General features: G+C 34.4%; 5 protein-coding genes across 8 annotated transcripts; 4 read left to right on the plus strand and 1 right to left on the minus strand.

Moving 5' to 3' along the window:
- The first annotated feature begins 7,026 nt into the window (after positions 1 to 7,026).
- LOC114758027 (metallothionein) lies at positions 7,027 to 8,182 on the plus strand. The gene is made up of 3 exons (XM_028947030.1): positions 7,027 to 7,123; positions 7,289 to 7,426; positions 7,799 to 8,182. Exons 1-3 carry the CDS (start codon positions 7,101 to 7,103, stop codon positions 7,971 to 7,973), a joined length of 336 nt encoding a protein of 111 aa, XP_028802863.1. The 5' UTR covers positions 7,027 to 7,100; the 3' UTR covers positions 7,974 to 8,182.
- Positions 8,183 to 8,574: 392 nt separating this feature from the next.
- Positions 8,575 to 27,223, plus strand: LOC114758025 (uncharacterized). Of its 3 annotated transcripts, XM_028947025.1 has the most exons (4): positions 8,575 to 9,268; positions 9,419 to 9,553; positions 9,646 to 9,745; positions 27,035 to 27,223. In XM_028947025.1, exons 1-3 carry the CDS (start codon positions 9,018 to 9,020, stop codon positions 9,743 to 9,745), a joined length of 486 nt encoding a protein of 161 aa, XP_028802858.1. In that variant the 5' UTR covers positions 8,575 to 9,017; the 3' UTR covers positions 27,035 to 27,223. The 3 variants fall into 3 exon arrangements, with proteins under 3 accessions (XP_028802858.1, XP_028802859.1, XP_028802860.1); XM_028947026.1 differs by lacking the exon at positions 27,035 to 27,223 and having other exon boundaries at positions 8,625 to 9,222; positions 9,416 to 9,553; positions 9,646 to 9,949; XM_028947027.1 differs by lacking the exon at positions 27,035 to 27,223 and having other exon boundaries at positions 8,880 to 9,233; positions 9,646 to 9,949.
- Positions 14,679 to 15,648, plus strand: LOC114758026 (uncharacterized). 2 transcript variants are annotated; one of them, XM_028947028.1, is made up of 3 exons: positions 14,679 to 14,767; positions 14,872 to 15,009; positions 15,133 to 15,648. In XM_028947028.1, exons 1-3 carry the CDS (start codon positions 14,745 to 14,747, stop codon positions 15,314 to 15,316), a joined length of 345 nt encoding a protein of 114 aa, XP_028802861.1. In that variant the 5' UTR covers positions 14,679 to 14,744; the 3' UTR covers positions 15,317 to 15,648. The 2 variants fall into 2 exon arrangements, with proteins under 2 accessions (XP_028802861.1, XP_028802862.1); XM_028947029.1 differs by having other exon boundaries at positions 14,680 to 14,767; positions 15,145 to 15,648.
- On the minus strand, positions 23,224 to 24,732 carry LOC114758024 (putative gamma-glutamylcyclotransferase At3g02910). The gene has a single exon (XM_028947023.1). It carries the CDS (start codon positions 23,984 to 23,986, stop codon positions 23,441 to 23,443), a length of 546 nt encoding a protein of 181 aa, XP_028802856.1. The 5' UTR covers positions 23,987 to 24,732; the 3' UTR covers positions 23,224 to 23,440.
- On the plus strand, positions 26,290 to 27,233 carry LOC114758028 (uncharacterized). The gene is made up of 3 exons (XM_028947031.1): positions 26,290 to 26,504; positions 26,708 to 26,842; positions 26,939 to 27,233. The coding sequence occupies exons 1-3, from the start codon at positions 26,470 to 26,472 to the stop codon at positions 27,036 to 27,038; spliced, it is 270 nt and encodes an 89-aa protein (XP_028802864.1). The 5' UTR covers positions 26,290 to 26,469; the 3' UTR covers positions 27,039 to 27,233.
- The last annotated feature ends 623 nt before the right edge of the window (positions 27,234 to 27,856 follow it).

A 27,856-nucleotide genomic window follows, 5' to 3' on the forward strand; every position in this document is an offset into this window, starting at 1 on the left:
AAAAGAACAATTCAAATATTATCTTATATATACTCAGTCAAAACCTATTTAATTGATTATGAATTTAATATTATTTAATTCAGCCAGGTAGCTAGCCTCATCAAATATTATGGCCTGGCCATTAAGAGCAGACTCGAAATCCAATAGTTATTCAGATTTGCAAAAAAAAAAAAAAAGGGAGTTAATTTTTGTAGTTAAATGTTTTGAATGATCGAAAATGAGAAGCCACAAGAAACTGAAAAATATAATGCACATAGTTGAACCTTTGAATGCACTGAACAGAAATTAGTTGGAAGCAAAGTCTTATCCGTTCCCCTGTAACGTTTTGGTTAAGAATTCCCTTGTCCGGCTAGTTCAAATCTGCGACAAATATCATATATATGTGCTTTTGAATGACCACACACACCGTATAGCATGGCTACCTTACCTATACTTAATTTAGTTGATATTAACATGTGGACTGGGAAGCAAAATGAAGGACACTTGTTATTTGCCAACTTGCCTTGCCAGAGGACCTGGCAACTTTTGCTGTACGTTATTGTGGCGGAGAGTATTTTGCAGATATTCACTTAGAATTCTAGCCCATCATTGAAGTTTTATGGAAAAATTAAGTTATTTAATTAATCGCTCTTAACACTAAGAAGGTATTCAAAATAAATAGTCCTACTTAAACTTTACTAAGCTTAATAAACTTCTTTTTAATACATGCAGGCATGCATCCATACTTATACATGCATATAGTTTTTTATGGGATTTTTAACACCGACAAATTCAAGTTAATTTCACTTTAGAATTGGCACTTGGGGTTTGGTCAATGTCATTTCAATGTATTTACTGGGAGACATTTTTTAAAAGTTTTCCTCGACATTGACAATTTTCTTTCTTGCAGACAGTAATTAGACAGTCTCACACTATATATATGGTTATGACACCAGGTCATATTGGCCCTTCGGTAAACGTTATCGTCATGATCATAAATTGGAGTACTAGGATCAAGACAAATAAAAGAGCCTTGTTTCTTCACAACATCGAAATTTCCTTAGTTACCAGGAAGGGATAGTTAGAGATTGATTTGAACAAGTAATTATAACTTAAAGGAAGACGTGCTGATCAGATCTTCATAAGTCACCACCCTCCCTTTATTACTTGTTGCTTTATTACTGTCATGGCCTATGTAAATATTGTATTCATTCTCCCCTAATTTTCATGTCCTTTCCTTTTTCTTACGTGGCCATTATATATATATATATATATATATATATCCTTCTTGCAGCAGATTGATCCAATACTTTCTGCCATTATTTGATTTGGCAATATAAGTGGCTTCCAGCCAATCAGCATTAATAAACTCTTCTCCTCTGATAAAAAATTTCCATCGACTTCTTGTAAAACATAGAGCTTAGATGAGAATTCCGTGTAAGGACAATGCATAAAGTAACCCAATCAATTAACTAATTAAACACAAAAATATATATAGGGTAGCTCATGACTGCAAATTACCTAACAACATATATAAGGTAGAAATGTGTAAGATCACAAGGCTTTATGGCCCTTCAAAAGTCTCATTTCTGGAGAGTTGAAGGATATGTAACCATTGCTATATTTACACACACACACACACACACACGCTATGAGCAGCAATAATAGATCGAAACTGCTTCCGTAGCATTTAGTGGATGATCACATGCAAATTAATTAAATAGGTGAAGCGTAGGACCCATCCATCTCATTCTGCTTATAAGTGGAAATTACCCTTTTCTTTTTCCACCACGCCTGTGCTTGATGACACCATTCCTATTCCCACTATACGTCTTTCTGACGTTATCATCTGTGAGACGAGCCAGTCTGCTTAATTGTCGTTCAAGACTCTACGTATGGCGGTAGGAATTTAGCACTTCGATATTTGTTTCAACAATTTTTTGATGATTCGAACAATCCCCTTATAATTAATCCTTGCTATTAGTTAGCTGGGAGTTTATCTATATATGAATCTTGATGAGCCATCTGAGGGTTGATTTTGCGCATGCGAAGTGTTTAGTAGTTACTCCTTTTGTTCTTTTTATAAGACACTTTTAACATTATCGTTGGCACTAATTAATGAGAGGCTTAACACTCATTTTGTCTTGAAATCAATAAGTTTCTATAATCTTACCTTTATTTGAGTTCATATGGTTTAAATTGAAAAAAAATAAAATCAACATTGAATAAGAACAATATGAAAAGATGTAATGAATATATTGTATGATGCCTTGTATAAAGGTTTGGAGGGAGTATTTATTATTAGCATAAAATTAAGGACAGATCTGGTAAAATTATACTGTTCTTTCTTACTGCTACTTTACTTAAAAACAATATATAGGTGGTGTTGAGCTATCGCTGAGATTTATGAATTTGATCATGTTCATTCTGAATATATATATATATATATATATATAGAACTTCTTGTCTGCCAGAAGAAGTATAAAATTATATGCATAACTTCTCTATTATTATTCCCTCTAAATATTTGATTGCTCGCAAATTTTATATTCAAAATCCATCAATTCATACATCATAAAACACAATATACTACTTTGCATTTTAACAGCATTTTAACTAAGCAAGACCCCAAAATATTTCAACAAAAGGGTCGTCATTTCAGATTTCGGCCATATCTTCCACAAAATATATTTGCATGAAAAGCCCATTTGTGATTGTTAACACATCACATTTTTGTATAACTATGCCATATTTGGCTATTATCGTGTCAAAATCCAAAAAGTTAATATAACCTTTGATCTTTTAAACTTGTCCTTATTTTGATTTTGACCCCTCAAATTTCAAACTGTAAGTTTTTGTCTCTCAAATTTTTCCATTTAATACATTGGTCCCCATAATCCAATAAAAACTTAAATTATTTTGCCTTTTGAGGGATCAAAACTTATAGTTTGAAACTTGAGAAATCAAAACCAAAATGAGTACAAACTTAAGAGGCTAAAAATTATATTAACCCAAATGCAAATTACGGGTAATATCCTCAGTATGATTTTTTTAAAGCTCCAGTTATTAGGCCGAATAAGGTCCCCCCCCCCCCCCCCAAACAAAAAGATTCAAGCTCAGTTATTAGGCTAAATAAGGCTGAGTGTTGTGGCCATATGTAGTGTGACGGAAGCCCAATCCAGCATCAGGAGTACCATCCATTTCCAATACATAGGCGCGGCCCATTGCTGACAATGCCAAAACGACACCGCTTAAGTGTAAACACCCCATTTTGCCCCTAGTAGATGGGAGAATCATTAACACATCAAACAAATAATCGTGTGAATTAATTTGGATGTTTAGTCTATAATGACTCTTATCCTGTGTTTGGTATGAGAAAAATTGTAGGGAGGAACAATTTTGATGAGTTCGATTTAAAAAAATTAGAGAACTAAGGTTATAAAATTTTAATAAAAATAAGATGTAAGATATAAAAGAGTAATAAAAATTAATTCAAAAATTTTAACTCAATTTTTTTAATTTTTTAAATTGAGTGCATTAAAATTTTTCCACCCCTCTTCTTTCCTTGTCTCAATTTCGCTTGTACCAAATCGACATTTAGGAAAATTTCATTGATTAGAAGACTATTAACAAATGGAGGCATATATACCCAATATTTGAAAGAGAGGATTATAATGAAATCCTAAGAAAAGAAAATAATTATGATTAAATCTCAATGACAAATGAGTAGTGTCATTTATTACCTCAAAACTTGTCATTGGAGATTGCTTTTGTTGCATCTAGAATTTTGTTTTGGTAATTATATTCCTCACTTGGAATTTCATAGAATTTCTCCCTACTTAAAATCCGGTTTTTACTATAAGAGCTATTTTGACATTTAAGTTGATTCTAAATATAAGATTCTAATACACTTTGTCTCTTATATTTATTCATTTTTTCAAAATAGTTCTTAAAGTAGTTACATATATTAAAAGTTTCATTAAATAGTAGTTCTAGAAAATCTGACACTCATTTATTACAAATAAATAATTTAATAAATTTTCTTAATCTTCTCAAATTAGTCAAGTAACTTTTATATTAAGATCATAAATAGTACTCTTCTGGTCCTAAATGTAAGACCTTTATACATGTATAAGGGTCTTACATTTAGAACTAGAGGAGTACATTGTTTGGTTTTCACCCATAAGTCCCTTGTCTTCTATGCGACATATAAATAAAAAAAAGTTTCGGGGCAATATATATATATTTTTCTGAAGAGCCACAAAGCACCCCTAGCTGCGCTTAATTAATTAAAGTAATAATGTGGGTCTCATGTGATAATTCAAAAATAATATGTTCGATTATTAACAACTACTTATCAATCATTCAACCTATTGGATTTTTTTATATCAGACTTGGTTTTGTTGATTTATCAATTATTGATGGGATTCTTTTGAGATTAGTTGTCGTAATTGATAAGTAGACACACTTTTATGCAATTATTGATGTCCAGTATTACTAAACCAAATTTAAGGACCACTGAGCTCAATCAAAGTCGCTTTGTCAGAATTATTTTTTCAATTTATAAACTTGGAATTTGGGCCCCTTCTTCTTTACTTAACTACCATGGATAATATAATACGCATCCATTATTATTGTCTATGATCTCTGGAGTTAGAACATGCATGGACATTGTACGAGGTTTTGAAAATATTAAAAAAAAAAAAGAAGAAAATATAAAAGGGGGTCAGAAAAAAAATAATAGAATATAAAAAGTTACAAAGTCCACCGACACTTAGGTTAAAAAATGAGAAGTATTCTCGACTCACGTCATGCATGACACAAATAAATAAAGAATTTTTATACTTTTCACATAGTAACTATACAAATTTTGATTTTTAATAGAAAAACTATATTTTACAGAGTTTGTGATCAATTTGGGGGGTATTTTATATAGGTATCTCAATTCACGTCATGCATGACGCAAATAAATAAATATTCTTTTTATATTTTTCACTCAAACTTTTAATTTTAAATAGAAAAGCCATATTTTATAGAGTTTGTGATCAATTTGTATAAAAGTTCCTATAGTTTTTTATTTAAGGAATTCATCGTTTGGGATTATCATCAGCATTAATTAAAATCCTTATAAGTAATTGTGTCGCTAATATGACAACTGTATTTGGAATTTGGAAATATTAATTAAAATTTGACCACAACTCTATCGCTTAATTTATTAATGAAAAAACTATAAAAATCTTATTTCAAGTTCACCACAACTATAATAGTTAAAACCATGCCTTTCTTTTCAAATATTGAAAAGATTAAAATATGTTCATAATATGGCCATAATCAAACTACAGGCAAGTTCATGATAGAAATTACAATGATCATGTGAAAGCAATTTTTTTTGGCCAGAGCATGTGTTAACAAATTGAATTAAAGTATTCAACTAATCAACAATTAGTTCAGTGAAATTAAGTTTGCTAATATTTTCCGTTGTGTAAAAAACTTTATTAAATACCAATTTATTAGTATGTACGTCAACAAAGTCATCATTAGTCAGCTAAAAAATCATGAAGATCATTTGCAAGTTATGCCATATTGATATCTCTTTATCGTGAGAATATTTAATAAGAAAGTATTAATAATTATGCTATCTCATGATACGAAACCCAACTCGGTTTGGGGGACTGGACCAGTAAATTAGTTTGTTAACCGGTCTAACTAAGAGTTTTAAACCGATTGATCGGGTTGGATTTTATATGTTTTTTTCTTTTCATTATTGAACTTAAAATGACCTCATTTTGAGTTATACAAAATAATGGTCTATCATATTTGTGCTTTATTGGATTATGTGTGATTTACATATAAATATTCTACTTGGGAATTAATGGCTTTTTATTTAAATATTACTCTTTTCAGAGTTATATATGAATACTTTTGTATATTCTAATTAAATTATATGATTCTAAATGACTGATTTGATCTCGGGTTGAACCACTAACCTTTGAATTATTGTCTTAGACCAATCCAGTTTTTGGTACCTTGTGTTTTTTTAGGGTCATGGTATGAAAATCCAACTTGGTTTGAGGGGTCAAAGCAGCGAACTAGTTTCCTAGTTGGTCCAGTTAAAAATTTTGAATTGGTTGGCCATGTTGGATTTTATACATTTTTCATTCAATAATGACATTAAAATGACCTTGTTTTGAGTTTAAAAAATAGCAATCCATCGTATTTATGCTTTATTAATTCTTTTTCACTACCTCTTATTTTGCATGATTTATATATGAATGCTCTACTTACTTATGAATTAATGTTTTTATTATTTAAATATTACTCTTTTCACAGTTATAATATTTTTATATATTTTAATTAAATTAAGTTATTTTAAATGATCAGTTTGCCCTGAATTAACCTTCTAAACCATTGTCTTAATTAGTTTATTCACTGATCCCATTTTTAGTAGCTTGCTTTTGGTCAAAAGATTAAGTCTGTGTGCGTATTAAAACACTACATATGCAAAAGGGTTGGCTAAAAAAACATATGCAAAAGGAAATTTAACTCCAAAAAACTACACCACACGTCAAATCACCAATCGCAAAACAAAATCGAGCCCTTCAAGTTATTTATTTGTTGGTTCTTTAAATTTTAATCCAGTCTCAAGATATAATCGACTTTATAAAATTTTCGGGTTGAAATAGACATCACTGTGTTGATTCATCAGACGAACTCTCTAGACACGGGTCTGATACAAAAAACGTTAATAAGAAAGAGGCCAAGTAACAAGTGGGACCAAAAAAAAAAGAAGAAGAAGCATGGGGCACATGGGAACGACAACGATATTGCATTTGTTCTTGTCCAAATTACTCGACCACATTAGTTTAATTCTGGTGCCCGACAATCCATGTGTTAATTAAAAATATCGATCGATAATAATATTATCCTGAGCTAGAGTGGAGACGAAGTTTGAGTATTGAATTGACGAAACTGCCCGCAATACTTTATGACTTGAATCTCAAGGACCAAAGGGCAAGTTTGAGTTTTGAAATTGCCAAGTGGAATAGACAAGTGTAATGCAAATATAAAGAGGGGAGGGTGGAAGTCCCATGAAACCAAATCGGAGAAGTTAAGGAAGAAAGATGGAGTCTCAGAGCCAAATCAGGTTTCCTTTTCGAACTTCAATTCGCTTGATCTATTCTGATTAAAGTTTACCTTTTGAGATCTTATTTTCTTACCAAAGCTTCAGGTTCCTTGGGTGTCTGTGTGTGTATAAAGTGTATTATTATGCGCTTGTGATTCATACATATCACCAACCATGCACTTACAGGGAAGTCCCTCTTGAAGGCACCTTCGGCAACGTGTACTGTAAATGTGGAGAGGGCTGGACATGTGTGATCAGCAAGACCACAGGGCCTGATGCTGGCAAACCCTACTTTAAATGTGGCGAAAGTTGCGACTGCTCTATGTATGTTACAGCAGTAACTTACACCTCAAATTTTTCATAACATTTGTATATGTAATACCACCTCCTGTCCCTCACAGTAAGGGGTTGAATTTGATCCTAAATATAAGATTATAATTTATTTTGTCCTCCTTATTCATCCAAACTAATTTTATTGATTGCATATGTTAAGGGAATTTGCATCAAGTGATAGTTTCAAACCAAATTATTTGAGAAGGTATTTTAGGAAAACCAACACATATTTTTAACAAATCACTAATTTAACTACTTTTGTTAGTTTACCCAATTAGTTAAGTAGATCTTATATATTTACTTAAAAGTGGAATGGAATAAGACACCAAGTTAAAGGGGTTTATTGTTGTCTGGTGCATGCAGAGATGGGGCAAAAGTGCCAGGAGAGGAGGTGAAGGAGGTAGGAGATGCTGCGAGCGGAGCGTACTGCAAGTGTGGAGAAGGATGGAGCTGTGTGATTTCTAGGGTTCAGCCATCTGATGCGCAGAAAGGTTTTGAATGCGCTGGACCCTGCACCTGCGCTGTGGAGGCCAAATGAATGGTGCTTCTTCACTGATATAATTATCTGCTTGCGTCTGTGGTTTACTTTGGTTGCAGAAATAAAGAAATATTATTGTATGTTCAAACTCCTCACTTTGGTTATTTTATGTATCCCCATGTATTTGCGTGTGTGATTTTCTAGCAAATCAAGGTTTGTATGTAATATGCTTTAATTTAATTAATCAAATAAACTTTTCATCAACGAAATATTATTTGTGGGAATTATGTAAGACGAGACGATGGGGGGAAAAAAACGAAAGACTTGTTTAAGATCCAATGTGAATCAATGGAGAATAGACTGAAAATAAAGATGCATGGCGAGAACCGAAATACTTTACATAGAGGGCGAGATAGACGCAAACTGATGGATCACTTTTATAAATATGGTTCAAAAGAAATATTCTTCTCAGTCTTAAATATATGAACTAGTTGCAGGTTCTAAATTTAAAATTTCAATGCAATTTATCTCTCAAATTTATGAATTTCTTTATCCAACTATTTATTTTTATTGCATGTATTAAAGGGATTTTATTAAAAAGATGATTTTTAATACGACTGATTGAGGGAATATTTTAGGAAAACCAATGTATACTTTTTATAAATAGTTTTTTTTTTAATCTTTACAAATTAGCTATCATACTCTTGTATTTAGGATGACTGCAAGTATAATGCTTTTGGATTACAATAACTTAGTAGGGTCTCTAAGCAATCCATGACGTCCATGTTTATTGGCACTCTTAGAAGGGTGACAGATTTCATCCTCTATAAATTTATTAAAAGCTAAGTGATAAATATTCATAGATATGCGACCAAACATGTGGACCAAAAAAGAGCCCAAGGGAACAAGGAAAGGGCTCCATAATTGCTATGATGATGATCTTCTTACCTAATTTATCGATAATGTTACTTTAATATTCCTTATCCACACAATGGAGGGTGGATATCCCAATAATATTATTGTCATATATAATTCGTCATTACACATGACGGGAAAGAATTTTCTCCCCCAGCAAATTAACCAAACAAAAAGGAACAAAAGAGCATGGCTAAGTTTGGAAGTGATCGAGAATCGTATAGAAGCCAATGGCCAAATGAGAATAGACAAGTCCACGTAACAAGGAGCCACACGCGCGGCCGGCAAAAAGAATGGAGAACTCCACATATAAGCAGGAGAGACCACCCTCAAAGCCAACCAAATATATCGAAGAAGAAGAAGAAGGAACATGGAGATTCAGTCTCAGAGCTCTGTCCCCCTCAAGTAATCATTCCCCTAACTTCATCTTCCTTCTTCTTGTACCGCTTCTAACCTCTACCTACTGAAATTCTTTTTATATCAGTCCTTAAAGCTTCATCGATCTGCCATAATATAAACTCTGCTATACGTATCTCACATATATCTGGTTCATGGCACTAGAGGTTAATTTGAATATCATATATTTGCAGGGAAGTGACGCCTGAAGGAAACTCAGTAGACTTGTGCTGCAAAACTGGAGAGGGTTGGACATGTGTGGTAACCAAGACCTCAGGCCCAGATGCCGGAAAATCCATTAAATGTGATGAGAATTGCTCACTTACTATGTACGTCAATACTTTATGCCCATTTCAGACGACTGAATTAATTGCAGCATATGGGATGATTAATGCTATGGGTTTGGTTTTTTGGCATGTAGCGAGGGGGACAAAGTGTGCAAAGAGGAGTCGAAGGAGGTTGGTGACACAGCTTGCTGCAAATGTGGTGAAGGTTGGAGCTGTGTCATTTCCAAAGCCTGAGTGTTATGTGGCGCCACTTGTCTTGATGCAAAATAAATTCTGTCCATATGCATAATATCTCGTGCGTTATCATTATGTTGCAGAAAATAAAGGATTGTGTATAATTATTATGAATCTCTTGCATAATCACTGTCTGTATTACGTACACGCTCTTTAAATTGTCCTTGTCATGATTTATCTAATATTGGCTCTTCTTTCTTCTTCTCTGTTTTGTCCTTCCTTTCGGGCCAAGTATTAATAAAAACTTGCCAATTGATCGAGTAGAGAATACAACGACGGTATCTATTAATTGCTATATCTAGACATATGGAGCGTGTTTGTTCACGGTTACGTGAATATTCTCTGTAAATTAAAGCAACGAATGAGGGAGGGAAATGGGGAAAGCGTTCATAAGGGTTTAGCCCAGTCTAAGTCTCAATCTAGGGTGGTGAAAGTTAATTATTAATGTTGCTTTAATGTCTCATGAGCAGCAACAGAAACAAAAACAAGAAGCTTTTATCTTGCTCCGTTGAGACACACCCACGGGCAAGGGGCCTCTAATACCCTACTCTCGGATGCCCCACCATCGATGAGTAATCCAGTGTAGCTCCGATCCGTTTTCTTGTGATCAACCACCATCGTTCGGAATTCGCATCCGAAGATGACCTGGAAAAGGTTCATAAAAATGGCAAAAATAAGGGTTTAAGGATCCAAACATTTTCGGTGGACGCATCGGGCCGTGCGTGTAGTAATCCACGCACGCATAGGAATGGCAACTTCCAAGGTCATTGCAGACCGATAGAGTGGGACGTAGCTAGTGGGACGGCGCCAGGTTTCTTCTTCCTCCGATGGATAGAAGCCATTTTGGTTGAACCCTGAAAGATTGTGAAATGCGAAGGGAAGATGTGATTGGAGATTGCCTTTGGGAGGTTCTGTTTCAGCTCAGATTTTCAGAAGGCACTGCTCCGTTCTTCCTTAAGAATGTAATATTTCTGTTTGAGCATCCGCTTTCATTGGACATAACAGTTCTGCATAACGACTTTGATGGAGGAAAGCTGAAGAATCCCTTGTCGTGGATTTGACTTGGCAGCAAGTTGTGCTTTTACAAGGTTCAGATTAGCGTTAACATACAAAGGGAAGTGGGGGAAAAGGTCCAAAAAGTTGTCCCCAGCGACATGAACTCCACTTTCCTTACTCTTCACTTCCTTCCACATTTTTATTCTTGCCATCAGATACACTTCAATTAAATGGTTGAGATTTAATATCCTATGAAAAATTTAAAAAATGTGTAAAATATTTTAATAAAAATATAACGATGTGCACTATTTAGATCAAATTAATTATTTAAATTTATTTATATACATTTTTTGTTGTTTGATATTAAAATAATATTTTTATATAAGATCTTAAATCTTAACCGTTTAATTTATATGAGAATAAAAAGGTGAAGAGAAGTGGAGGGAAGTGAAAATGTTTCTCTCCGACTGTGAGCACTGGAGGTGGAGGAAGTTCTGAATCCCATCATCTTTTTGAAAATACCGATATTTAGGGCTTGTTTAGTTTTATTTTTTATTTTCTGTTGTCAAAACACTTTTATAAAACTGTTTTTGAAAACAAGCTTTGAGAATAGAAAAAACGTAAAATATGTTTGGATAATTATTTTAAAAAGTCACATTTCAAATTAATTTGGTAAACAGTGGCTCGGCATAGATAAATAGTGGGCAGTAAGTAAGAAGAAAAGAAAGTTTCTCTAATTTTCTAAAACAAAAAATAAAAATACTAAAACAAAAACAAGAAAACATCTAAAAATTGTTAGGTTTTTTAGTTTTTAAAAACATAGTGTATGTTTTGTTTCTATTTAAAACAACCAACTAAAAACAAATTATCAAATAAGTTTTTTTTTGTTTTTAAAAATAAAAAATTGTTTTCAAAACAAGAACCAAACAAGCCCTCGATGATGTCCCCTCAATAAATGATCTTTCCGGTTTTCAAAAATATCACTATTTAATGAGAGACAGATTTTGGGGAAAAAACAAAAATAAATATTCAGATACCAAACAACTATTTATTATATTTAGGGACGGTGATTAATCATCAAGTATTCATTGAGAATGTGAGATCAAACTATATTAATAATCAATTACTAATTGAATAGAAATTCATTAATATTCAATTTTATTATCTGGATCTTTAAGACCATAAATGGAGGTTATTTGTAATACTGGTATGCTCATCAATTAAAGTGATTAACTTGATTTTTTTGGCCAACGATTAACTTAATTAGTTGGGTCTTAAGAATATCATTTGAAAAATAATATTAGCTAGTTCATTAGAGGTGGGAATACGGGCCGACTCAACCCATCAGGGCTAAAATTTTAAAAATATCCCAATTTGCTAGGCTTAACCTTTAAGTTGACAGGCCCAGGGTCGGCTCACAGGCTTTTGGTCTGTTTAAGAAAAAAAATTCTATTTTTCATATTTCTCATATTTTTTATCAAAAAATGAAAGCAAACTAATGAAATTATTAATAAAAGACATAAATATGAATAAAATTAAGTCACAAATACAAAATATCATTATATATAAATATCCTTCAACATCTAAAACATCTATCAACGAGACAATGACATTCAAAAGTTCCATCAATATTTAGGGGTGGAAATAGTACTTATGACACTAAAATTTAAATAAAAGACAAGACTTAAAAATTAATTATGTACACTTTTTTTAATCTTAGTCTTTTTTTTTTTTTACATATCACTATGTAATTTAAATTTTTTTAAAAAAATGTAGGCTTTTTGATAGGTTTCAGGCCAAGCTACGCTTTTATACAAGTCAAGCTCAGGCTGAAGAATAAGCGTGTAACAGGCCATAGGCTAAGCCCATGCCGATGTGCTACAAAACAAGCCTAGCTTGTTAAGAGCAAGGACTGGCCTAACTTGGCCTGTTTCCACCTTTATCAATAGTGCAACTGTGTAATAGACAAACACTATCATTAATTTCTTAAAACTTCATCATCATTATAATTAATTACTCTTCTCATAAGTATGCTCTTCTTTCATAGCAAAAATATCAAGTTTTTCTTCTTCATAGGAATTTTGTTGTTGAAACTCATAAATTTCTAATTCAAATTATAGAATCACAAGTTATATAAGTACAAAAATACTCTCTTATCAAATATATATAGTTTAAAAATATCAACACATATAATACAAATCAAATAACTATTAAAGTCCAAAGTAACCCATTTTTTAAAATTTAATTGGACAAATTATTGTTTAAAACCAAATAAATCAAACCATTATGTGAAATTTAATTTCAAAATGATAATAATAACTAAATATTCAAAATATCATTAATAATGTAAAAATAATAATAATATTAGAATTACACAAAAATTTTTAAAAAATTATAAAAAGACTTTAACAGGTCAGTCCGCAGCCTTGCAGGGCCGGCCTGTTTAAGCCCTTGACCTCTTATAAGTTCGTTTTTATTTGACAGGAAACATTTCAAGCTCGACCTTATAATTTTCAGGCCTCAGCAGGCCGGTCTGTTTTTCTGGCTCTATACTTCATAGATTCATACAAATTGACTCATAAATGAACACCAAGAGTTCTGATGCGTAACTGATCCAATTGATAACAAACTCACACACCAGTCCATTGACTACTCAAAGCAGCCCACTAGAAACCGTAATTACAGGCTGCAGCAGCATTGTTTGTTAATTCTTTTTATAAAAAATATTGCTGTTTTTTTATTTAAATACAAGTATTATTCTATTAAAAGGAAGTCTATTTGAAACATTGTTAATGTTGCTATTTGAGGGTGTTTTAATTAGCTTTTTAGAAATAATTTTATGAGTAAATATATAAGAAGAGTTTTGCCTCAATTTGCATAAAATTATTTTTAAGTGCGTGTGAAAAGTTTTTCAAACACCCACGAATATATTCCCCTAAATCATCGTTCTACCTCCGCGTTTTGGGCCAATTTGATCCTTTTATTGAATAACCTTGGTTTTTTGCTGTGACTTATGCTTATATGATTGCGGTTGCTGGCCCATTACGCACTAATAAATGATTTTATTATTCAAAATTAATTTTAAAGCTGAACTATTGAAATTATTTTTGGACAATGCAAATCGTACCACAATTATGAAGGTGCTCGTCACAGTGATGATGACCTAAACGGTTTCAAATTAAAAACGAGACACAGAGTTGGGACAAATTTGCAATTTTATTTGAAGGACCACGAGTGGGGTGAGCGGGTCCTTGCACTTGATTAATTTATGCGCGTATCGTGATAATTCAAAAATAATATGCTAGACTATACTGTGACGACGTCTTATCAATCATTCAACTTATTTGGAATTTTCTATATTAAACATGATTTGGCTGATTTATCAATTACTGATTAGATTAATTTAACATTAATTGGCGTAATTGATAAGGAAACACATTCTTATACAATTATTGACGTATTATTAAGTCATATTTAAGTATTATTGAGCTCAATTAGGTGGCTTTCTCAAAATAATTTTGCAATTGGTAAACTTCATTTAAAATTTTAACGTTACATGAGAGAAATTAAGCCCTTTCTTCTTGGCTTAACTATGGCCAATATATGCATACAATACTTTTATCTATGATCTGGAGCTAGAATATAATAAGCCTGGAAACTAGACGAGGTTTTGAAAACATTTTTTAATTTAGAATATAAAAAGGAGGTTAAGCCATAAAATAAAAAAAATAGAGTATACAAGAAAGTTACAAAGTCCGCTGACACTCACATTGAAAAAATTATGAGGAGCATTATTTAAGATTTATAGTTTTATATGGGTATCTCAACTCACGTCATGCATGACACAAACACTGCTATATAAATATTCCTCCTTTTTTTTTTTTTTCATGTGAGAAGCGAAGTGCCAAATGAAACGGAAAGTATAATACCCATATATAAATAGTAGAGGGTGGGAGTCCCATGAAATTAACCAACCAAATATCGAAGAAGCTGATCGAGGAAGATGGCATCTCAAAGCCAAATCAGGTTTTCTTTCCTAACTCCGATTCGCTTTAACGTTTGCCTCTTGAGAGATCTTGTCTTCTTAAAGAGCTTCATCAGATTAATATATCACTGTACTGTACTTGCAGGGAAGTCCCGGTGGAAGGCAGCTTGGGCAACGTGTTCTGTAAATGTGGAGAGGGATGGACATGCGTGATCAGTAAGACCACAGGCCCTGATGCTGGCAAACCCTACTATAAATGTGGCGAGAAGTGCGACTGCTCTATGTATGTTTCATCAATAATAACTTACAAAGTGAATTTATGTCTTATATTTAAGACTAAATTAACTATCAAACTAGCTCTTATATTAAATATCAGATAGTATTAATTAAAGTGGTATTTTGTATGTGATGCATGCAGAGATGGGGTGAAAGTGCCAGGACAGGAAGCGAAGGAGGTAGGAGATGTTGCGAGTGGAGCATACTGCAAGTGTGGAGAAGGATGGGGCTGTGTGATTTCTAGGGTTCAGCCATCTGAGGCCCAGAAAGGTTTCGAATGCGCTGGACCCTGCACCTGTGCTATCGAGGCCTGATGAATAACACTTCATCACTAAAATAATACTACCTCTGATTCTAATTATTATAAGACCCTATAATTAGGACAGGAGGTAGTATTAGTTATCTGTGACGTCTGTGCTTTACTTTGGCTGCAAAAAAATAAATAAAGGGATATTGTATGCTCAAACCCCGTCCCTTCGGTTCCTTTATGTATCCCCATGGATCTGCGTGTGTGATTTGCCCGCAAATCAAGGTTGTTATGTAATTAAGAACTTGTCATCGTTTGGGTTATTAATATTAATGTTGTTGTTGTTGTTGTTATATATGTATGTATGTCATCTTATGCTTAATCTACAGTGTTAAAGGATGATTGTTGCTTTTTTTTTTGTCTTGTGAGCAGCAACAGAAAGCTGCTTCCGTAGTTGCTGCCACGAACAAATTAAAAGCTTCACTTCCTCTTCTCTGTTTCTACTATAATATATAGCTGCACGAAACAAAAACAAAAAAACTTTTATCTGGTCCCATTGAGACACACCCACATGTTGCAACCAGCGATGGAAAACCAACATATATAGCTACCATTGTTCGGACTCCCTATGGCCCACCTCATATGTGAAGATGGCCTGGAACAGGTTTATAAAAATGGCAAAAGTTAAATGAGGGTTTAAGGATCCAAAGAATACTAAGGCCATTAATTGCTGGTTCTTGTAGAACGTCTTCGGCACCCGCTGCCTCTTTGTCCAATACAATAGATAACTAGAGCCGGAAGCATTTGGTTGAACCCTATAAACTCTCTAATGTTTAGTGGAGAATTGTGATTGGAGATTGGCATTTCTGTTTAAGCATCCTCTTTCGTTATGGATAACAGTTCTGCAAAAGGAACCCAAAAAGCTTGAGGATCTCTTGTCAGGGACGTGCCTTGGCAGCGAGTTGAACTATTGATCAGAGGGTTCAGATTAGCATGAACATATGAAGGAAAGTAGGGGAAAGATCCAATATCTTGCCGTTTTAAGGGTCTATTTAGATTCATGGTATAAAAAAGGTGACTTATTTTTAATTTTATTTTTGAAGAAATTAGGTTGGGTAAAGTTAAATTGGTAACATAATTTTATATTTGGATTGAATTTTATAAAAGTTAGTTTGTAAAAGTTAGATTAGATAAAAGTTGTTTGGATTATAATTAAATAAATAAGTTTAGTTTATAAAATTATCAAAATAGATATGGCTTTTATTAAATAATAAAAAATGATAAAAAAATTAATTTACATAATATAGTTAATTAAAATTATTTTAACAGGAAGAAGTGAAATTCAATTATTGAAATATATTTTAAGCGTGCTCCACTAACCATAAGCATGATATATAAACTCAAAAAACAGCTTAGATTAGTTTATCCAAATCGTGCGTCTGAATCCCACTTTTTAGGGTGTGTTTGGATGACTTCAAACCGTGGTTTGGAAAAGTGATTCTGGAGAATAGATTTTGTGGAGAATAGATTCTGAGAAAAAGTGATTCTGAGAAGTGAGAGTGTTTGGATAGTTATTACCAGAAGTGCTTTTGACATGTGGAAATGACCAAAAAGGGTATAAGTTAATATGATAATTATATAATGGATAGATTTTATGATTTATTTTGATTTGAAGAAATAAAATTGTTAATGAAATAATTTTTACTAACATAATTAATAATATATAAGATAATATAATTAATACATAATTAATATGTGTACATATATTTATAAAACATAATATTAAATATGTTTATAGAAAAATGATTTTTTTATAACAGAAAAATATTAATTTTGTTTAAAGATTGTAAACGTGAAATCCCATAACATTTTTTCATAACTACTTTTTGTAATAACATACTACATGTATAATAACCTCTGATGTTTAATACAATTAATTAATTAATTGTCACCACACATATATATTCATAAAATATAAGAGTGAAAAATATTTTTAGAGAAGATGAATTATTTTGTTGCAAAATAGAATAAACACGTCTTAAAATAATTTATTAATTATTCAAGTAAGTAATAATTAGCTTGAGAATATAAGGCATAATATTAATAAGAGAAATATAAATAAAGAAGTGTCATAATCATTAAGATGATGCATCGATACAAAGCATTTGTAATAGGTTTTGTTTTTAACTACATATTACAATCTATGATAAAAGGAAATAAATAAGACATGACTACTATCCTCGTATTGAATTAACAAGTTCGTCTCTTATGCTGTCACGAACCTGAGCCATGTAAGATGAAGATTGAATTGATGAATGTATACGTGAAAATCTAACCCCATCACCATCATCTTCTGCATAAGTACCTTCTTCTTCCAACTGAACGAATCCAGGATCAGTAATAGATGTCGTTCTAATAAAATTATGTATAGCCATCGTTGCACAAACGATTTTAACTTGTGTTTCAAAATCATAAGATGGCATGTTTTGTAAGATTGCGAACTTTTTTTTCCAAACTCCGAAAGTTCTTTCAATTGTACTCCTTAAACTTGAATGGAAATAATTAAAGATTTCATTGTCATTTTCAAACCCAGATGTCCTTCGAAAATCAGGCAAATGGTAACGCTCCCGTCTGTATGGGCCGAGATATCCATTCGGTGTTGGGTATCCAGCATCCACCAAATAATATTTTCCTATATAAAAAATGAAATTATTGTAAATTATGTTTGTTAAGCTAAATATAAAAAAATATAGGAAATAAAAAAATACCTTCAGGTGGATGGGGAAAGTTCATTGAAGGAGTTGTGAGGGCATGATCAAATATCCGAGCATCATGTGCGCTACCTTCCCATCCGGCCAAGACAAAAGTAAAACACATGTCCCAATCACAAACCGCCATGACATTTTGTGACACTGTTCCTTTCCTAGAGATAAATTTAGTTTGATCTGTTGCACTGACAACGCAGGAAACATGTGTGCCATCAATTGCTCCAATAGCATGTTTAAAAAAAGGCCAGTATTTACCAAACCGAATTTTTGTATGAACATGCCGGAATGTTGGATCTTTTGGTTTGATATTAGACATGGCAAGTCTACAGCATGCCATTAGGACATTATGAAAATGTCTGCTAATTGTCTCCCCTGAATGTTGAAATCTTTCTTGCTGCATTCTGCTACTAAGTGCATGCCCAACGGTATGTAAAAACATTGCAACTGATTCATGTATCCCTATATTTTTAGTTTCTTTTAGACCATGTTGTTGCAATTGTTCCACCAGACTTAAGAACACATCTCGTTCCATCCTAAACATGTTATAACAACGACTGGAGTTGCCATCTAAAACATCCCTTACCCATATGCAGCCTGTATAAGCACTTGTATGCCGAGGCTCCTTACACAAGTTCAAAGTAGCGTATGCACCAACCAATGCTGCAACTTTGTTAACTCTTTTTTTCCGTCCCTTAGCATGCTCTTCCACATGTTTAATTTCATCATCCATATTCGTTTTATCCTGTGCACATACACATAAAGTTTAGAATTCCTACGTAGAAATTACGAAACATTTATAAAAGTTACAGAGTTGTTTGATTCATATAACAATCCACTGGTCACATAAAACATACACATATGGAACTGTCTAATATAATAAACAAGTCATAAATCCCTAGTAAAATGCTCTAAAATGGGTAGAAGCTGTTCCTTCTGATCCTTCAGAGCTGCATACATTTCTCGTGCATCCTGCCGTTCCATAAGGAGTTGTGTGCACCGTCTAAAGAAATCAGGATCACTGACAACTTCAGGAACTGTTTTCAGGTGAGACAGGACTCCCCTAATTGAAACCTCATAAGCACGCGCTTCTTCTTCCAACCTTCTAGCTTCTGCTCGTGAAATGACCTCATTTCCACGCTCGGCCTCAGAAATATTTGTTTCAGCAATCTTGCTAATTGCATCCGCTATTTTCATAGAGGGAGATGTGCGTTTCTTCTTGACTTCACTCTTCCTTCTGACCCCCAGTGAGCTACTAGGTCGACTCCTACCTCTGCTTGTACCCCCACCACTGGTATCCTGTCTCAATTCAGTGTTGCCTCCACTACCTCCACTATTATCATTGAAGTTCACTGTGTTAAATTCCCCACTTATACCAGTTGGTGCACCTAAAATTTCATCACTATCTCCGGACCCTTCTTCCAAATCTTCATTCGGTGTTCCTTCACTTGGAAGTGTCATGGAAGAAGGTGCCCATGCTTGTGGTCCAGTTGCAGCCACACTTCCAAATAGTTGCGTCAATTCATCCCTAAATTGAAGTCCTCTTTCTCTGAATTTTTCGTAGTTTGGAACTTCCTGCACATTAGACACCAATAATATCATAAAATATTCCAAAAACAGTAAATATACACAAAACATTAACAAGTAGAGAAAATGTAAGATCAAAAGGTTCAATAATTACCCTTATTTTTCTCTCTCCACCAATCATCAGTTGCACTGACAGTATTCCTTTCAGTATCCCATCCCAATCCTGTCTCACGAAGCAGCCTATCCCATGTCTGCCACTCCTTTCGTAGGAATCATATTTATTCTTAAATTGACCTTTTTCATACACTCTTCCAGTTTTGGCAGTAAAGTTATCACCAAGAATATCCCAAGCTTTCTTTGTTAAGCTAGTACCTTTTCTTTCCCCTTGTTGCACAAGTTCAATGCAGAGGTCAATAAACACTTTTGTGGTTCGTAGGTCCCAGGAAGCTTTCACCGTATTCTTACGCATTATGCTATAGCACAATTATAACTCTTCAGTCATCCCAGGTTAATCAACTCAAAATCAATTGAAATAACAAAAATCATATTGTCTACTGTAATAGGTGAAAAAATTGATCACATTTTAAATCTCAATTCCTTCCTACCAAACCAAGTGTGACAAAAATTAATAAACACAAAAAATTTCTAATTTTACATGGTTGGAAAAAATACACCCCCTCCTTTCTAAACTTCATTATCTGTTTTTACTTCAAAATACTAAAAATTTTAAAACGTCCAAAATAACATGTTAATTAAATAACATTATAAAGCACATTATTGTTTTTAAAAAATAACATGTTGCACAAGCCTTTCATAATATTTTTAAAAATTATATCCTTATCAGATTTGTCAACCGAAAATAAAAAAACTACCAACATAAACCTCTGACCAAAATACAAATCACTTCCTTCAATATATATACATGGATTTCAGTTGTGATTTCATTTTTCCTCACTCTCAAAAGTTGGCCATAAATTTATCAAAATCCTTAATACAACAATACAGAACAATACAATTCTTATCTCATCCCAAATCAGATCAACTCTTAACAAATAATGTTCATTATCACAAGTACTATCCACGGCAAAAAAAAAAAAAAACCAAAGTCTCGACTTCACAGCTTCTTCTCCGGGGGAAATCTGGACTACAGCAGGAAAAACAAATTGCATTGAATTTATATAACAATTGCCAGACTTTCTCATCCATATACGTCCCCTGCCTCCAGAACCAGACATTGATTACCATAATTTGTTCCCTCTTTGTTTCATAAAATCAGAACCAATTTACCAAACGAACATACCATTTATAATCCCCAGCACATGAAGCTCAATTAAAGAAATCCAAAAACACGATAAACCCCGAAACAATCCATGGCAAAAACGAACAAGATCTTCGGCAATAACCATTGATCAAATCCGCCGAATGACGCAAAGGAAGACCAAGGAATATCCAGACAACAATTATACATCGCTTGGATCCACTAGGCATACAAAGCTGAAATCGAAGGCCACGGTTCAAAAATAGAACCGAGAGGAAGCTTGCAATTGAAGAGGATATACAGCCAAATCATTCCAATTCAACATACCACAGTCAAAATACTAATAGCCACGGTTGAAAAAAAATTCATATCACTTCCGGATGACAGACCGAAAACAGAGGAGGGACCGAATCAGAACCACCGAACCAGAATCATAAGCAAGAAGCTGATAGATCAATGAATGGAGGAAATACGAACAAAATTTTGGGCAATCACCAGAGAGAGCTCACCGGGTGAACTGAAGAACGAAGATTGGAGACAGAGGATGGATGGATCGGAGCTTCCTTTGGTTTTGGCGAGCCGAGAAACGCACGACCACCCCTGTTTTCGCGAGGCCAGGACGATCTCACCGGTGTCGAGTTTCAGAGCAGCGACGGCGAACACTCGAGCTGGCAAAGAGGCGAGCTGGCGATGAAGCACGGCCCTTACCCACAAGTAGAATGAGCCAAAAGCTCAACCAAGCAGAATCAAATTTTGAAACGGGCTTCTGAACTAAAATAAGGAGCTTTTAGACCTATGATCGCTAACCCGAATAGACTCTTAATGATGTGCAAGTTGTCCCTCACACTTAAAAGCTTTGGCTGGCTTTTAGTCATATGTAACATGTGATTTAATTATTGGGTTAAAATGCAAATTTACTCAGAAAAATATTAGAATAATGTTGCCCCAAAATTTTTTTGAACTACAAGTTGGTTTCAAAAGTGTTAAAATAGAATAATGCTACCCCATACTGTTAACATAGTCAATACCAATATTTTAATGTTTGACGTCAATTTTTTAACAAGGTGTGACAATATTGCTATATTTTGAAACTTTCAAGATGACAATAAACTAAAAAAAAAAAATCAGAATGACACTGATCTTAAACAAAAAATTTTGAGGTAAATTTACAACTTAACACTTAAAAGTGACATGGGGAAAGTGCCACTCCATGTGTGCATGCATATGAATGTATTATTATTTAAGTCCCAACTTAGCAATAGCAACGGAAGTGACGGCTGAAGCCAAGAACAGGGAGGGATCCAGATGCTGGCAAATGCTTCTTCATATCTTCTATTATTATTTAAATCCATATTTACAACTAAAGTGTGGAATCATTCACATGTACAAGTTTCATATTGTTGGCAAAAAGAAGGGGGGGGGGGTTTCCATGTCAAGTTATTGAAATACTACGATGAGTCTGAAACTTAGAGTGGAGCGTTTGTTGGTGGAATCAAGTTGAATATTTGGTGGCGGGGAAGTGTCGGTGGGCGTCCCCATTACGATTGGTGGGCCAAATCGAATATGGAAGCCGCTTGGATTTCTGTGTGTGTTGTTATGCTAATTATGCTTAATTAGCGTTTTTAAATTTTAATGACTCATATGCATGGACTCAGTGATCCCAGCTTCCTTTTTTTTTTTTTTTTTTAAATCACTACTCCCCCCCCGTCTATAATATAAAAGTTGGTTAACTTTTCTAACACACTAAAAAATACTCCCTCTGTTCCTTATTATAAGAGACATCTGATGCTTATGACATGTTCCCATATATAAGAGACACTTAAAAGTTGTCTCTATTTTTTTGTATTGATTTCCTATTTACCTCTATTATTTTGTCCCCAACTCATACTCTCCCAGTCTCTCTCCCTCCCACTTCTCTTTCTTTTAATAATTTAATTATTCTCTCTCATACTCTCTCTCCTTATTAATGGGGGCATTGTTGGAAAAAATATTATACTTTTTACACATTAATTGTCCTCAACTAATTTTAACTATTTTTTTATCAACATAATTTGGTTATTTGCCTCTTATAATAAGGAACGGAGGGAGTAGAAGTATAGTGATTAAATTTATTCTAAAATGCTAGAGTTTTTCTATTTTATTCTAACAAAAGATAAAATTACCTTCAATGTTACATTTTTATTATCTCTCATCTCTCTCCTTTCTTTCTTATAATTAATAGGAATAAAACTGAATGATAGCACTAATTATCCGGACAAAATCTTATCTTATATTTGGGACCATAATTTTTTTCCAACCAATAGCTAGCCATATCATGGACAAGAGGTAGTAGCTCGCCTAGCATGAGTGTGCCAGAAGGGTAGCGGTGTATTACTAAACAAGTTATCAATCAATGATGAGCGCACCAGCCTCAAAATCAAATATTCTTAATCATATACACTAAATTTTAACTCAATTAGTGAAGAAAATAATTAAAAGGACATGAAATGTTCTACAATACACAAGTCCGCTGCACAAAGTAGCCCATAAGGAACAGCAGCAATTTTTGTCCTTTTTTTTAACCAAAAAACGAAAAAGGTTGCTACAACTAGCTACAGTGATAATTCTTCCACGATTTCTAATTGACTGATTTCTCCCAAATTCAATCGACAATGCTACTAGGAGCTGAGCCCACTAAGTCCAAAAGCTCATCAACAAGACTTCTGTCCTGTGCTCTCCGCTCTATCCTCACCTGATCCAACGCATTCTCCGATGTGTACTCGCTCATCCCAACTACTCCTCTCTTCTTCCACAGGGCTTCGCCGAAGCAGCCGTGCGCGAAATATGCCTCCGCCTCCGCCTCTTCCCCCGATCCGTCCATCGCCACCCGAATAGGGCGGCGCTCGTAGTGTTTGATCGTCACTCCTTCAAGCTCATCGAGTCGGGCCAGGCCTCGGCTGGTTACTCCATACAGCTCTCCCTTGATCTGATGACCCGACCCGGGCAAGTGGATGAGGTAAGGCACGCCATACAGCCCGCACACCAGAGGGTAGTGCTCGGTGGTCACGCAGCTTCCCCTGAAAACGGCGTCTTTCTTGCCAATCAAATCCTCCAGGAGCGTGTGGTTCGGAAGTCCTCTCTTCAGCGTACCGTACGTAAACATCAGGCGCAGTTTCTCGCCCTTACCCTCACTCTCCGCCTCAGACATCGTCGCCTGTGAAGGCAGTCTACCTGATTGGTTAACTTTATAGCTCGGACAGATCGTTCATTTCTCAGTAGTATGGGCTGGGCTGAGCCCATATCTTTAACTCAACATATTTGATGCCCGATAGAACTGTCCGTGGGACTCAAAGGAAGAAATGAAGAAGCGCTTATGAGTTTTTCTCTGGGAAACATCATTGTGCAATCTAATGTATAGATAACCTAATCATTAAAAAACTCATAGCAAGTGAACAATATGCACTGTTATACCTTTTCTACACCGAAACTTGTTGTATGAACTGCTTACGTGGAATAACATCATAATTTCCAGAAGGTATGGAAGGGGGGCGGGGGGTTAAGAATGGAAGATTGGCGACTCCAATTATGGGGTTGGAAAGACCGTTGAGGTAGTTGGGACTAACCAAAATCAAACTGATGTTTGGGAGAAATGACGTGGCAGAGGAAGATATGACTCTATTCAGTAGACATGGAAGGCCTTTCCGTCACGCCTCTCTCTCTACTACACGAAGCTAGAGAATAAGTTCCCCACACAAAAACCCTGTTGTGGCCATGGAAATTTTGCCACTATTTGAGCTTCTATCATCATGATCACTTGCAGGGAACTGGCGGTTGAAGGCTGCTTGGGCAGCATATACTGTAAATGTGGAGAGAGTGGACGTCTGATCAGCAAAACCACGGGCCCTGATGCTGGCAAACCCTACTTTAAATGTGCCGAAAATTGCGACTGCTCTGTGTATGTTTCATCAATAGCTTTTATGTAATATATATATATCCTCAGATCCTCCATATATATATAACACTAAAGATGATATGTGTTTGGTTGCAGAGATGGGGCGAAAGTGCCAGGAGAGGAGGTGAAAGAGGTTTGAGACGCTGAGCGGAGCGAACTGCAAGTGCGGAGAAGGACGGAGCTGCGTGATTTCTAGGGTTCAGCCTTCTGATGCGCAGAAGGGTTTCGAATGCTCTGGACCCCGCACCTGTGCTGTGGAGGCCAAATGAATAGTGCTTCTTCACTGATATAAAGGATAATATTATTGTATGTTCAGACTCGTCACTTTGGTTACTTTATGCATCCCCATGTATCTGTGTGTGTGATTTTCTAGCAAATCAAGGTTTGTATGTAATAATTAAGAACTTGTCACTTGGGTTACTGTGTGTATGTATCGCCGTGCATATTGTATATGCTTTAATTAATCAAATAAATGTTTTCATCAACGAAATTTTTATATAGATTTGTGGGGAAATTGTAAGACGAGAAAAATGTAAAATAAAAACAGAAAAAAAATGAAAGAATTATTTTAAGATCCAATTTGAATCATTGGAGAATTGATTAAAAATAAAGATTGCAAAACTGAAATACCTTACTATGGTAAAGTATATTCATATATAGAGAGAGACTGATGGAGAGATTTGCTTCAATTGTAAATTTAAAATTTCAATAATTCAATTTATTATTTGCATTCAATGCATACATATTAAATGGATTTCATTAAAAGATACTACCTCCGGTCCTAATTACAAGAGCCAGTTGACTAATTTGAAGAGATTAAGAAAATAAATTAAGTTAGTTATTTGTAATAAATAGGTATTAGCTTTCCTAAAATATCCTTACTAATCAAGTGTATTGGTTAAAATTACAATTATTAAAAGGATTATCTTGAAAAAAAAATTACACAAATATGAGAGAAAAAATGGATTAAGGTCTTATATTTAGGACCAAAATAAAAGTTAAACAAGGTCTTATATTAAGGATCGGAGGTGGTAATTTTTAATACAAATGATTAAGGGGATATTTTACAAAAACTAATATATATTTTTTACAAATAATTTTGTTAATCACTACAAATTAGTTATCTTACATTCTAACTTCTATATTTTATATTTAGGATGAGTCGGAGGACATGATGTTCTTGGATAACAGTAGCCTAGTAGGGTCCATATATAAGCAATCCATGGCGTCCATTTTTATTGGCACTCTTAGAACTAGAAGGGTGTGAGGGATATTATCCCCCATAATTCTATTAAAAACCAAGTAATAAATGTCTTCATAGGTACACCAAGCAAGTGGACCAAAAAAGAGGCCAAGGGAACAGGGATAAAGAGGCCATAATTGCCATGATGGTCTTGTTACCTAATTTATCGATAAGATTACTTTAATCCTTGTCCACACGATGGAAGGTGGATATCCCAATAATTATCGTCATATATAATTCGTTTTTATACGTGACAAGAAAGAATCCCCCCCCCCCAAAAAAAAAAAAAAAAAGAACCAAACGGCGAAGAACAAAAGATCTTGGAAGTCAGAATCGCATAGAAGCCAATGGCCAAATGAGAATAGACAAGTCCACGTAACAAGGAGAGGCACGCCCAGCGGGCAAAAAGAATGGAGAACTCCATATATAAGCAGGAGAGACAGCCCTTAAAGCCAACCCAATATCCATATATTGAAAAAGAAGAAGAAGAAGGAACATGGAGACTCAGTCTCAGAGCCCTGTCCCCCTCAGGTAATCATTCCCCTAACTCCATCTTATTCTCCTCTGTATCGCTTCTAACCTTTACCTACTGAAACTCTTGTTTATGTATGAGTCCTTAATGCTCCATCGATCTGCTATAATATACTAAACTGCTACGTACGTGTATCTCCCACACACACACACATGATTCATAGCACTAGAGATTAGTTTGAATATCATATATATATGAGCAGGGAAGTCGCCCCTGAAGGCAACTCAGTAGACGTGTGCTGCAAAACTGGAGAGGGTTGGACATGTGTGGTAACCAAGGCCTCAGGCCCTGATGCCGGCAAATCCATTAAATGTGATGAAAATTGCTCGCTCACTATGTACGACAATACTTTATATTTGCATTTCAGATTATTGAAGTAATCTTAGCATATGGAACAATTAATGATATGGGTTTGGTTTTGTTTCGCGTTTAGCGAGGGGGACAAGGTGTGCAAAGAGGAGACGAAGGAGGTTGGTGATATTGCCTGCTGCAAATGTGGTGAAGGTTGGAGCTGTGTCGTTTCCAAAGCCTGAATGCTATGTGCCACATGTACCACTTATCTTGATAATACATGCCAAATAAATTCCGTCCTCATTATGCTGCAGAAAATAAAGGATTGTGTATCACCATGAAGGTTTTGCACAACCAACAGCTGTCTGTATTACCGACACGCTGTTTAATTAGTTCTTGTCATGGTTTATATCTAATATTGGCTCTTCTTTCTTCTCTGTTTTGTGCTTGCATAAGGATTTAGGCCCTTCAAAGGATAATTAATGTTGCTTTAACGTCTTATGAGCATCAACTAACAGAAAGCTGCTTCCAATACTTGCGACCATCGAACAAATTAAAAGCTTCACTTCTCCTTCTCTGTTTCTGATATAGCTGCACGAAACAAAAACAAAGACGAAACTTTTATCTTGTTCCATTTGGACACGCCCACATGTTAGTGCCACCATCAACGGGCAATCCAACATACCGCCTTTTGCTTATGATCAGCCACCATCGTACGGTCAGAATCCGTATACTCCACCTCATATCTATACCTAGTCTTTAATATAAGAACTAGTTGACTAATTTTTAATAGATTAAGAAATTAGTTAAATCAGTTGTTTGTAATAAATATATGTTGTTTTTCCTAAACTACCATTACTAATCAAGTGTTATTTGATGAAATATTTTAATATGTGTAATTACTATTGGGACTATTTTAAAAAATAGATAAGCATAAGAAACAAATTGAATTGGAGTCTTATATTTATAACCAAATTAAATCATAGAAAACAATCCATCTGATTCAAAAGGATAAGAATTTTTTTGTAGTTTTGGATTCCGAATCATTAATTTGTTTAGG

This window comes from Neltuma alba, unplaced genomic scaffold, assembly GCF_004799145.2.
Source record: "Neltuma alba isolate B1F8T4 unplaced genomic scaffold, ASM479914v2 tig00010661_pilon, whole genome shotgun sequence".
NCBI lineage: Eukaryota > Viridiplantae > Streptophyta > Magnoliopsida > Fabales > Fabaceae > Neltuma > Neltuma alba.

Bases quoted from the DNA above. Each gene is read 5' to 3' on its own strand.
- LOC114758027 (XM_028947030.1), top strand. From the start codon at position 7,101: ATGGAGTCTCAGAGCCAAATCAG. The intron at 7,124-7,288 runs GTTTCCTTTTCG...ATGCACTTACAG, and splicing joins GAGTCTCAGAGCCAAATCAG to GGAAGTCCCTCTTGAAGGCA. The intron at 7,427-7,798 runs GTATGTTACAGC...TGGTGCATGCAG, and splicing joins GAAAGTTGCGACTGCTCTAT to AGATGGGGCAAAAGTGCCAG.
- LOC114758025 (XM_028947025.1), top strand. From the start codon at position 9,018: ATGGCTAAGTTTGGAAGTGATCGAGAATCGTATAGAAGCCAATGGCCA. The intron at 9,269-9,418 runs GTACCGCTTCTA...ATATATTTGCAG, and splicing joins ACTTCATCTTCCTTCTTCTT to GGAAGTGACGCCTGAAGGAA. The intron at 9,554-9,645 runs GTACGTCAATAC...TTTGGCATGTAG, and splicing joins GAGAATTGCTCACTTACTAT to CGAGGGGGACAAAGTGTGCA.
- LOC114758026 (XM_028947028.1), top strand. From the start codon at position 14,745: ATGGCATCTCAAAGCCAAATCAG. The intron at 14,768-14,871 runs GTTTTCTTTCCT...CTGTACTTGCAG, and splicing joins GCATCTCAAAGCCAAATCAG to GGAAGTCCCGGTGGAAGGCA. The intron at 15,010-15,132 runs GTATGTTTCATC...GTATTTTGTATG, and splicing joins GAGAAGTGCGACTGCTCTAT to TGATGCATGCAGAGATGGGG.
- LOC114758024 (XM_028947023.1), bottom strand. From the start codon at position 23,986: ATGTCTGAGGCGGAGAGTGAGGGTAAGGGCGAGAAACTGCGCCTGATG.
- LOC114758028 (XM_028947031.1), top strand. From the start codon at position 26,470: ATGGAGACTCAGTCTCAGAGCCCTGTCCCCCTCAG. The intron at 26,505-26,707 runs GTAATCATTCCC...ATATATGAGCAG, and splicing joins CAGAGCCCTGTCCCCCTCAG to GGAAGTCGCCCCTGAAGGCA. The intron at 26,843-26,938 runs GTACGACAATAC...TTTCGCGTTTAG, and splicing joins GAAAATTGCTCGCTCACTAT to CGAGGGGGACAAGGTGTGCA.